Source organism: Eschrichtius robustus, chromosome 3, assembly GCF_028021215.1.
Source record: "Eschrichtius robustus isolate mEscRob2 chromosome 3, mEscRob2.pri, whole genome shotgun sequence".
Classification (NCBI taxonomy): Eukaryota; Metazoa; Chordata; class Mammalia; order Artiodactyla; family Eschrichtiidae; genus Eschrichtius; species Eschrichtius robustus.
In genome coordinates, this window is record NC_090826.1 from 187,776,180 (window position 1) to 187,787,772 (window position 11,593).

General features: G+C 43.0%; 1 protein-coding gene across 1 annotated transcript in view; it reads left to right on the top strand.

Annotated features, from left to right (window-relative positions):
• The window catches only part of CAMSAP2 (calmodulin regulated spectrin associated protein family member 2), a 110,029-nt gene extending 101,113 nt beyond the window's left edge, over nucleotides 1-8,916 (top strand). Inside the window, exons 12-17 of the mRNA XM_068541876.1 lie at nucleotides 3-139; nucleotides 544-764; nucleotides 2,761-2,833; nucleotides 3,570-3,685; nucleotides 5,249-5,367; nucleotides 6,002-8,916. Of these exons, the coding sequence (XP_068397977.1) occupies nucleotides 3-139; nucleotides 544-764; nucleotides 2,761-2,833; nucleotides 3,570-3,685; nucleotides 5,249-5,367; nucleotides 6,002-6,307 (972 nt within the window). The 3' untranslated portion in view covers nucleotides 6,308-8,916. The remainder of the gene's footprint in view (nucleotides 1-2; nucleotides 140-543; nucleotides 765-2,760; nucleotides 2,834-3,569; nucleotides 3,686-5,248; nucleotides 5,368-6,001) is intronic.
• Nucleotides 8,917-11,593: the final 2,677 nt, after the last annotated feature.

The following is an 11,593-nucleotide window of genomic DNA, read 5'->3' on the forward strand; positions in this document are numbered from 1 at the left end:
AGGATGATCAAAAAGCAGAAAATGATATGGCAATGAAACGGGCAGCTTTGTTGGAGAAACGATTAAGAAGGGAGAAAGAGACCCAGCTGCGGAAGCAACAGCTGGAAGCTGAGATGGAGCACAAGAAAGAGGAGACCAGGTGGGGGCTGCTGCGCAGGGTCCGTGGGAGGTGGTGTCCCCCTGACTCTCGTTAACGGTGTTTAGGGACCTTTGCAGAATATAGAGACAACGCTGATTTGGGGTGCTTTTTAGAAGTTATTTTCCCAAAGTGTTACTTGATTGCATATTTTTATCCTGAGTTTGAGGCGTCTTAAAGTTCTCCAGAAACATTAATTGAAAGTAATTTCCCTGGGTTTTACACACCCACGCACACACATGCATTTTTTAAGTAGTTACTTATTAATAGTATATTTAAGTGACCTAAATTATCTCAAGTACATTTTAAATGAACCATTTTCCCAGGGGCTGAATCATTCTTCCTCCTCACGTAAGCGCACACCTGACAGCGTTGTGCACAAAGAAATGTACCCGCTTGTTTCCTAGGCGTAAAACCGAGGAAGAACGTCAGAAGAAGGAAGATGAGCGAGCCCGCCGGGAGTTCATCCGGCAGGAGTACCTGAGGCGCAAGCAGCTGAAGCTCATGGAAGACATGGACACGGTCATCAAGCCTCGGCCTCAGGGAGCAAAGCAGAAAAAGCAACGGCCAAAGTCTATCCACAGAGACCACATTGAATCCCCCAAAACACCCATAAAAGGTCCTCCAGGTAACACGTGCATTGTGAGGAGTCTGTTCATAGCCACAGCAGCCCGGGCAGTCACGCTGGCTGGGGGTGCTCGGGGCTGAACTGCACACTCCCTGTGTGCAGAACCAGAACGAGCAGAGGATGCTTCCGGTGACTTGAGTGTATTATGTGTGCATGCATGCGGCCAACAGAGCAAACGCAGGGGCCGAACATCCAGCTTAAACACTAACCTGGCAGGGAGCTCGCCCTCAGACGTCAGCTCCCTGGATCATTAACTGCCCTTTCTGTACTGGTAAATTTAAGGATAAGCGTTGTGTGCCTGGAATGTGTACAGAACATGTCAGTATAACCAGGAATATAAGATCAGGAGTTCATGAGTCCCTCCTTTAAGATATAAATGGTCAAAAATCCAAATTCATAATTTCTGGAGTTGAGATAATATTTTTTTTTCTAAATTCAACATGCATACTCTTATTTTTTTAATGTTTACTTTATTAAAACTAAATGCCATGGAAAATTTTAGAGAATTCCTAGAGTAATTCTAAAACTGAAGGAAAATAGCATAACATTGACTGTTTAAAGAGACCTCTAATGCTCACAGACATAGAAAACAAACTTATGGTTACCAAAGGGGAAAAGGGGCGGGGCGGGGGGTGTGAGATAAATTAGGAGTTTGGGATTAACAGGTACACACTACTGTATATAAAAGAGAGAACCAACAAGGACCTACTGTACAGCAGAGGGAACTATATTAAGTATCTTGTAATAGACTTATAATGGAAAAGAATCTGAAAAAGAATGTATGTGTGTATATATATATATATATATATATATATAATATATAACTGAATCACTTTGCTATACACCAGAAACTAACACAACATTGTAAATTAACTATACTTCAATTCAAAAAATAAAGAGAACTCTACCTTTTCTAGTCAGTGAAAGTTTTTGATACCCAGTATTGGCTGAAATTAATAAATTAATTTTCTACCTGGTAATTAGATATTCCTAAATATATTTTATTATTCTTGTTAATTTCTCTGTTAATTTTTCTTATTGTTAACTTTTTTTCTTATAATCACTGTCTTATATCTCGTATTACCACATTGTTTCTGGAATAAATCCTAACAGCAATTAATTTTATCATTATTTCTTTTTTTTTCTTCCAGTTTTATTGAGATATAATTAGCATACAGCACTGTATAAATTTAAGATGTACAGTATAATGATCTGACTTACACACATCATGAAATGATGATCACAATAAATTTACTGAACATCCATCATCTCATCTCGCATAGATACAACATTAAAGGAAAAGAAAAACATATTTGTTCCTTGTGATGAGAACTCCTAAGATTTACCCTTAGCAGCTTTCGTGTCGTATATCACACAGCAGTGTTAGATAAATTATAAACTGTAGTCGTCTTGCTGTACATCACATCCCCAGGACTCTTTGTCTTATAACTGGAAGTTGTACCTCTCCACCACCTTCTTCCAGTTCCCCCTCCCTCCCCCCACCTCTGGTAACCACAAATCTGATCTCTTTTTCTATGAGTTGGTTTGTTTGTTGAAGTATAATTGACCTACAACACTGTGTTAGTTCCTGTTACACAACATAGTGATTCATTTGATGCTGCCATACATTTCAAAATAATCACCAAGGTTAGTCTAGTTACCACCTGTCACTGTACAAAGATATTACACAGTTATTGACTATGTTCCCCACGCTGTACATTTCATCCCCGTGACTCATTTATCTTCTAACTGGAAGTTTGTACCTCTTAATTCCTCACTTATTTCATTATTTCTCAAAAGTAGTTCCTTGCTAGTTTTGAACAAATTGTGCATATATGCATGCAAACATATTATGCATCTAAAAAGGAAAAGAAACTACGTGAGCTCCATATTCATATGCTGGTGTTGTCTAATGAGCAGACTCTTTTCTAGTTGTTCCTTTTGAATTTCTAATCTTGTTTTTATTCAGGATCACGAATTTATCGTGTCTTTTCAGTCTCTAGCCTTTCTTTGGCGTCACTGAACACAGGCGACAGCGAGAGTGTGCATTCAGGCAGGAGGACCCCGAGGTAAGTTGCAGCATAAGCGTTTTCATAGAAAACGTTATTTTATATTTCCCAGTGAATGAACCGTAGTCACGAATGTTTATAAGTGTTGCTCACTAGGACAGTTTGGGTTTCTGTTAAAAGAAATTTATATGTAAAGAGGTCTATTCATCTTTCAGTTTTTTATCTTTTAGAATTATGACACCAATAAGACATTAACCGTAATTGTACATCAGTCGTTGCTACTACCGTTGTGACACAATCATGGTAAAAACAGAAAGTACCTCATCTGTATAGTGCCGCCTCTAGTTTTCTTCCCCATTAGAATAATTCCAGAGTTAAGTTGCTCGTGACTTAGGAAAGCTCTCTTTTGTACGCTGTCTCTTTCTTTCTCTAGGAAATGTATACCTTAGAAGCTAAAAATCAGTATTTCATTATTTTATACTATAATACCCATCTAAAAAAAAAAACGTCTCTAGTGACAGTCACCAGCTCTGAGCTCTGACCTTTGTATTACCACCCTACTGCATTAATTGCCGACTGTCATGTGGACAAACATTCATTCTGTCATTCAGCAGACACTTATGGAGTGCCTGCTGAGTTCTCAGGACTTGGATGTATAGCTGTGAACGAGACAAAGTTATCACCATCTTCTTGTTTTTAAGCCTCTAGGTTGAGTTTGGTTGGTGCTCACGTATACCCTTCTGAGCCCCGAATGTTTTTCTCTACCTGAGGCATTAAAATGTTATTTATTATTTAGATCAGAGTCTGTAGAAGGCTTCTTATCTCCAAGCCGGTGTGGCAGTAGAAATGGCGAAAAGGACTGGGAGAACGCTTCGACCACTTCTTCTGTGGCTTCTGGAACAGAGTACACAGGTCAGTGCCTGTGCATTCTTAGGGAAACAGTTTAACACGGGGCTGAGACTAGCTCAAGCTGTGCTAAGAAAGGTTCACTGACTTGCCTCTCGGTCTAAACACGGAAGACTGATCCGAAACAGTGAACGCAAGTGGTCACTTTCCAGTAAGTCGGTTTCAGTGATATGGTTTGTCCCAGAAGAATTAAGGTAAGTTTCTAAAAAGTAGTAGCACCACTTAACACCTCATTCCTCTGCTTCTCCCTTAAAAATGCAGGCCGTTTCTGTGTTGCAGTTTCGGTTTGAAGAGGTTTTAGAGAGGGTCCCTCAGCAGTGCATCGGTCCTGAGTATTGGGAACAGCTAGAGTCCACCGAGCCCCTCCTCTAACGCTGGGATTTCAGTATCTGGAACAGTGCGTCTTGAAAAAGTGTTGAGAGGCGCTAAAAGACATGGGAATGCATTGGGTCTAGGAGGGCACTCGGCCTTGCACGTCCCCGTCAGGCCCTCCTCCAGCCTCTGTTTGCAGAGGTGTTATTGAAGGAAAACCACATAGAATGGAAAGTAGGTAAGAACTAAGGTTCCTAAGAAGCAGGAGAGGAAATGTGAGCGCCGTGGAGAGGTAGGTGGGAGGACAGGAGAAGACGGTGGGGAGGAGCAGAGGCCGCGGAGACCGCCTGCGTCCCGCCTGTGTCCGTGTGGCCCCCAAAGGCCCAAGGAGGCAGAGCTTGCTGACTTGGCGTGAGCTTTTCCTCCCTGTTCTGTGGTTTCTAAGACAACCTCCTTCAGCAGCGTGTCAGCCTTTAAGGCCAGCGTAACGGCCGTGTTGCGGCACCGCTGAAAGCCCAGAGCTGCAGGGCTGCGGCGTGCACCTGACCGGCTCAGACCAGCTCACGGACTGACTGTTAAAATTCCGGGAATTACGCGGCTGCAGAACAATCGCTGGCCCTGAGTCAGCCACGGTAGGAGTAGTTTACTCTAGAAATAGGTAAAACTCAGGCCTCATGTTTTTTCTTTCCCAAAGAACCAGTTTCTCGGCACACTACCGAGGGCCTTTCGGGGCAGAGCTGAGTTAGTGTGAGGGGGAGGGAGCCTGGCAACACACGGCCCTTCACGAGCGCGAATGTCCTAGCAAAGTGGCAAAAAGGGCTTCTGTGCTTTACAGACACCGTTGTGAAAAACAAATGCTAAAAAAAAAAACCCCAGAGGTATGGAAGAAGAAAAAGATGAAGCTTTTTCTTGTCTTTTAAAAGCTAAAATTACTCGCGGTCCCATTCTGCGTTAAGCTCACCAATAACCTTACCAAACCCGAGAAAGAGGTGAGAAAGAGGTGAAACAGGCAGTGTGACGATCACAGCAAGGCCTGAGAGCCGCCTCGGGAGGCCAGCGAAGGCCCCCAGGGGTGTCCCTGCGGATGCAACAGTGCTCTGACCGCTGCCGAGCAGCCAGAGGCCCTCAGGCACAGAATGTGGTTTTCTATTACAGAGTTTAATCAGTGTAGGGATGGTCGCATCGTTTAAACACAGTCGTATTTCTGACTTAGGAATGCTGTTTTTGTTTTATTACTGTTATTAAATTCTGCCATAGGACCAAAGCTCTTCAAAGAACCCAGTGCAAAATCCAATAAGCACATAATACAAAATGCTTTAGCTCATTGCTGTTTGGCTGGAAAAGTAAATGAAGGTCAGAAGAAAAAAATACTGGAGGTAAGCATGTTTGCATGAAAATTAGATTTGGCAACATTGTAAAACTGTCAGAGTCTTCTCTTTCAATTCAGGAGGAAATACTCTTCAGGGGACTCCTAGAATTTCAACAGCATATGAAAGATCTGTAACTATGTCCTCATTGTTAGACTGAGTTTACTTTCAAACGGGATTCTGGAAGACCTCAGATTTTATTAAAGACTAGGCATAGACTTAAGATGATAATATAAAATTATAAATTATTTTCTTGCCCAGAGTCACTCGTTCACGTTTCGTAAATGTAGATAACATGATCTGCCTGTTTTTAAAATGAAGCCCTGTCGCGAAGGAGATCACCAGTGCTTGATTGTTAGTGGTAGAGACAGTCTGACTGAGACCGAGAGTTAGCAGATCCTGCAGCCCTTTAAGTCCCTCCAGGATTACAATTCCGGCACAGCCAACAGGACCTCAGCGGTAAGGTCTCTGCACACATCTCAATCCCCGTGTGCTGGACGTGTGCCGCATGCCTCATTTTGGCTACTAAGAATTTATATTTGAAATTACATGTCATAGAACTGGCCAAGAAATGTAACACAGTTATATAAATTATATTCAGCAAAATGTTTACGGGCTTTTATTTTTGTTTCTTATCCTAAAGGAAATGGAGAAGTCAGATGCCAACAACTTCCTAATCTTGTTCCGGGATTCAGGCTGCCAGTTCAGGTCTTTGTACACTTACTGCCCAGAGACTGAAGAGATTAATAAGCTGACGGGGATAGGCCCTAAATCTATCACTAAAAAGATGATCGAGGGCCTTTACAAATATAATTCTGACAGGAAACAGTTCAGCCACATCCCCGCTAAAACTTTATCTGCCAGTGTGGACGCGATTACCATTCACAGCCATTTATGGCAGACCAAGAGACCAGTGACGCCTAAGAAACTTTTACCCACTAAAGCATAGGAACCGGGAAATATTTGCTTCAGAACATTCATGCTAAATTTGCACTTCATCTTTCCTGCCTATAGAAAACCTTTCTAATTGCCAACAGACTTTTATTAATTGAAACTGGACATCCAGCTCTGTTGTCATGACAACTGGAATGTAGACCGCAGTGTTTGGAGTGCAGGAGACTCACCTGGGTGATAGGCCAGGCGGTGACACGCTGTCCGGCTCACAGGTGGAGGTTCGCCTGCTTTGGTATTCGATACACCGAAGCACTGAGTTCTCATGGACACTAGTTGAAATACGGCTAAGATAACGAATTGTGTGTTTTGTTTGTTGCTTTTTTTAAAAAACTTTTTAATGTACATGCCTGTCTTCAGATGGTTTATTTTGCTGTTTTTCTCTCCTGGGGGTTTGTTCCAAGATACCTTTGTATTTTGTTTCATGTGGAGATCATGCGAGTAGGAAATAGGCCTTCAGAGGTAACTGGCGTCGTTCTTACGATGCTGAGAGAAACACTAGTGTTTGTTTTACAGTAACCCTCATGTTTTAATGGTGTTAGAGCATTTGCAAGAATTATTCTGCTAAGTATTTACAATTCCATATTTATTATTCACTCGAGTATTAATGTTTCTCTATTAAATAAGAGGAGAAGTTGTGAAGAGCTGCTATAGGTTCACTTAAACCCCATGAGCTTAACCAAGAAGATGTTATAAGAAGTTGCTGATTAAATCAGTGCTGTTTTTACACCACTTCTGGCCAACTCAGAATAATTTGGATTGTTCTTTTAACAAAAAGGCTTTCTATCTCTTTTAAAGTATGTCACTTTATAAGCTGGCGGAAGTGAAGGACACTTGGAGAATAGTCTCGGAATCTGAGGATGTAAGACTTCCTGCCATGAGTTCTCAAGAGGTCTTTACATTATATTTATAACTGATATAAAAAATTATATTTAGAATTTTTAAACATGTACAAAGGGCTACATTTTAATTTTAAAATAGCTTCACATTCTTTTGCTTATGTTGAGTTTTTCTTCTTCTTTATCCTTTTCAAGTGGTTCAGCTTAGATTAAGTACACACTTGAAATCTTCTCTATGTGGTCTTTGTTCCTTTAACAGTGTATACCAGAGGGTTAGTTGGGGAAAAACTTCATTCTCAGGAAAAGACTTGAATGATTCTGTGACCCTGTTATGTTTCAGTGTTGTGACAACCGTGTAAACTTAGAGGGAAAGACAGTATTGTAGCATATGTGAGATGTGTAGGCTGTTTTCTTTCACGGGAAGTAGAGACTAAAATATATACATTTCTCTAATTGAGTTGTTTAGAGAAATAACTAATATCTCATATGATGTATTTACTTATTTTTTAAAAAGAGTAGGAATGAGATGTCCCTGAACTGTACTTTTCTATTACTATAAGGCCTTTAGGCATCAGTGCATCTGGGTTACCAACATTTTCTCAAATGCTGTCAATATTTTACTGTAATTTATGTTCTTATATTTATGTATATTTGTTAAAACTGTAAAAAAAAAATTTCACAGATTTTTTCCAGTACCTGTGCAAGATATATGTGTAGCTCAGAATTATTTGTGATCTACTGTTTGCATGTAAGAGACCAGGATATATGTAACTCTTATATTTTAAGTGTATACATATTGTGTATATAATATATGGAGATTTAAACTGGGGGACTGCACATTTTACCTTTCAGACAACCGTTTCTGTCACAATGAGAAGGAAATGATTGTCAAATACATGTTTAGATTCACTAGTTTAAAAAAAAAATAGTAAGTGAATCTAATCAAAATGTGGTAAATAATAGAGAGTCAAAAGGAGAATTAATAAGCGTTCTACATTACTAAATTTGTTCTTTTCAGTCAATTAAATTTCCTTTATCAAAGCAATCTTCTTGGTGATACTACTTGGCCATTAAATTTTTTTTAATTGGCTGCCAGACAATGGAGGAACTAACTATGTAAAATCAGACAGGACCACCCTTTATTCTCAAATTCGTGTGTGTCCAACAATGTCCACGATGTCTAAAGGTAGAATGTGAATATTGCCACAGAAGTTCCTTGCTCTCAGTATGATTGTTTTACTTTCTTCATGCAGAAAGAATATGGATATATTTAAGTCTGCAGATTTTTTTTAAATTATGTTTTTAAAATTATACAAATGAAAATTATGCTATTGCATAAAGTCTGGAGATATTCATGAACCTTATTGAAACACATTGGTGCTTCTCATCATTGGAGGGTCACATTATTAGGATAATTATTCAATTCAGTTTGCCAAACGAACTTGTAATGGTTACCAGTGCGGCCTGTCAAATTCTGCCATGTGACACAGCTTTGGAAAGCTTTTCATTCCTCTCGGCTTTTCCATTTTGCTTTAGAATGACTGTTACAGTTTTTATTTGGCTGTTTTTAAAGCCAAGTTCGGCTTTTTAGTTGTGGTTTCATGGACACTTGGGGCGGTGTACAGTGTCTGGTGTGCTTACTGTCTGCTCTGGAGCCTTGCTTACAGGTTTTTTTTACAACGCTGTGCTGTAAAATACTGTCATATTTGCTACTTCCTGGTACAGTGTAGTTTTTCCCCTTTCATTTGAATAAAAGCATGGCACCAAATGACCTTTTCTGTTTCTTGAATAAAATAGGGGTTTTTTGGTAATATTCGAACTTGGGCAAACTCATCATACGGTTTTTCCTCTCTCTTAACCTCTGTTTAAATTGAACAGTTTAGATATTCATGAGAGGTAACTGATACTAGATATTGTTTGAACCCTGACTTAGGCAATGCTGAAAGTCTGTTGCCTTCTGTGCTCGGCTCAGACGGTCTGTGTGGTGGTGTGTAAATGTTTGTGCTCATCCTGCACTAATTTTGTCCGTATTGCTTCACTTTCTTCTGGTGAGTTAGTAATTAAATTGCGTCAGAACTAACCCTCTGTACCTTTGGAATTGAACGGCTGCCGAGGCAACCCCCTCACCCCCTACCCCGCCGTCTCTGGCAGCAGCGGGAAGCCAGGTCTTGGCCATTATTCTATAAGTTTCACTTTGATTTTGCCGATTCTCCTCATTAAGACCAGAGCAGTTTAAAAAAAAGAAAAAGAAAAATCTAACACCTGTTTAACAACAACAGAAATCCTTCCTACACAATTCCACACCTGAAGCAACGTCTGCAGGTGCCAAGCCCGAGTGTGTTCTCCGCCTTCGGTCCTTTGACAGGACACTCAGGCCTCAGCTCAGAGTTGCACTTGCATTTTCAAAACTGAAAGTATTTAACCGTGAGACTCAGGCGACACCAGAGAAGCGTGCGCAAACCCTGGTGCCCGGGAGTGTGCCCCCTGGCCTGGCTCACTGGGAGTCCTTACTTAGGGCAGAGGAAGGTAGCCTGGTGGATGGGAACAGGCGCCTTTGTTTCGTAACCTGTCCACATGGAGAGGTAACAGCAAAGGGAACACAGCTGGGAGGCTCTGACCTAGGAATCGGGCGTGAGTTTGGAATTCTGCCCTCCCTCAAGTTACGGGTCCTTAAAAAGTAGACCTGCATCTCCTTAAAATGGCAGTTTTGCTTTTCAGAGAGACAAGTGAGAAGTTAACTATTTGTGTCACTCGGGGGGTACGTCAGCTGTTCTTCACATCGCGGCTCTAGAACCTCGTCTGGTGGCCAGCTCTCCGCACCTCCGGGTTCCCTTCCACAAGCTCCGACGAGAGTGAGTTCCTATTTACGTCGGAAAGAAAGAAAAAAAAGGATTTTTTTTACTTTCCACTGAAGAGGGCAAAAGCAATTGAGTTAACAAAAAAATATTTTAAGGCCCACTAAGGGTTTTTTGTTTTTTTTTTTACCACATTAAGCAAAGCCACCGTGGAACCTCAGCTCCTGATGTATTTTATTCTGCTTCGCCCCAGTCTGTGACTTGAGGTGGTTGAGTCCTCACCTTCCGTCAGGAGCACCTGCTGGGGTGCGAAGCATCGCAGGCTGAAGACACACAGGATGGCGTGTGTCGTTGACAGTGACACTCGGCTGCAGTGGTTCGTTCTTCGGGGTGTGCACGTCCATGTGAGAAAGGAAACGTGGCTCTCAGCCCCGACCAAACGGAAACCGTCACATCGCCTGAGGACTTAAAAGGTTCTTTGATTTGCTCTCTCTGGAGACGCGAGCACTGACATCTCCATTTTACAGATGAGGGTGACGAGGCCTTGGAAGGTTAGTGACTCTGTCACGGACACAAAGCTAAGAAGTGGCGGCGTCCCAGCCGGCGTGTCAGCCTGCGGATTTCAGATCCCCTCCCCGCCCGGGCCGCACGGGGCAGCGTTTGCCGCCGCCGCAGGTGCTGTGGCACGAAAAGACGCAGAGTCTGACAGTTGCAAAAGGCGGTCCCGCGTTCACCAGCGGTGGGAAACGGCACGTGGGGCTGAGGTGGGCTTCCCTCTGGTGCCCGGTTCTCTAACCAGCAGCCCCACGGCAGCAGCAGCTAAAACCAGGCTGGTGTGTCCCCGTGGCCTTGGATCCCTAGATTCACGAGGATGGGCGAACGGAGAGATTGCGAGTGTACTGGAGGTGAACGAAGCCTGCCAACAGGGTGACTACACGTATCGAGGAAAGAGTCGTCGGATGCGAGGGCCACCACGGTAGGGTCCCTTCCATCAGGGAACTCGACTGCCTTCAGGCAGACGCACTCAGACCTCGAAAACAGCCGGTAGAGTCTCTGCTGTGCTGGGGGCAAGTGAGTCCTTTACTCCTTAACGGGCAGCAAGTTCAGTCTCATGAAAGCCGGTCTTGTAAGGAACATAAGACGGTCCTACAGTATCAGCTGGTAGGACGCACGTGCAACGTGGTCTCAGACCTGAATTTTGAGTCGCCGTAAGGGCCTACTTTTACGACCACAGCACTTCAGCAAGGTAGCGGCTTGTAAACTGCACCCTCTTGACTTGGGGCCCGAGGCAGCCACTGTGTTGCCCGTCCCACGTCCCACAGGGTGTGAAGGCGGCGGAGCGCGGGGTCCTGGGGGAGCACACAGCTGTGGCTGCGGACACTGGAAGTCTGTGCTTGCGTCCCTGACCCTGCGATCCGTGTGTAAACGTAACAGTGCTGAGTCGGTATTCGCCAGATGAGTCAGTGGAGGCCCAGAATTCCAAATCAGACCCAGACTTAGTCTGGTCTCTGCTGGGCCACCCCTGCTTTCCTACTGAAGATATTTCTGCCCTCAAAATAAGAACCCCGCGTTGGCTTTCCTGCTCTGACCCCTCCGGTTCACACACCATTCCCTGGGACCCGGGGGCAGCTCGAAATTCCAAACTGCCAG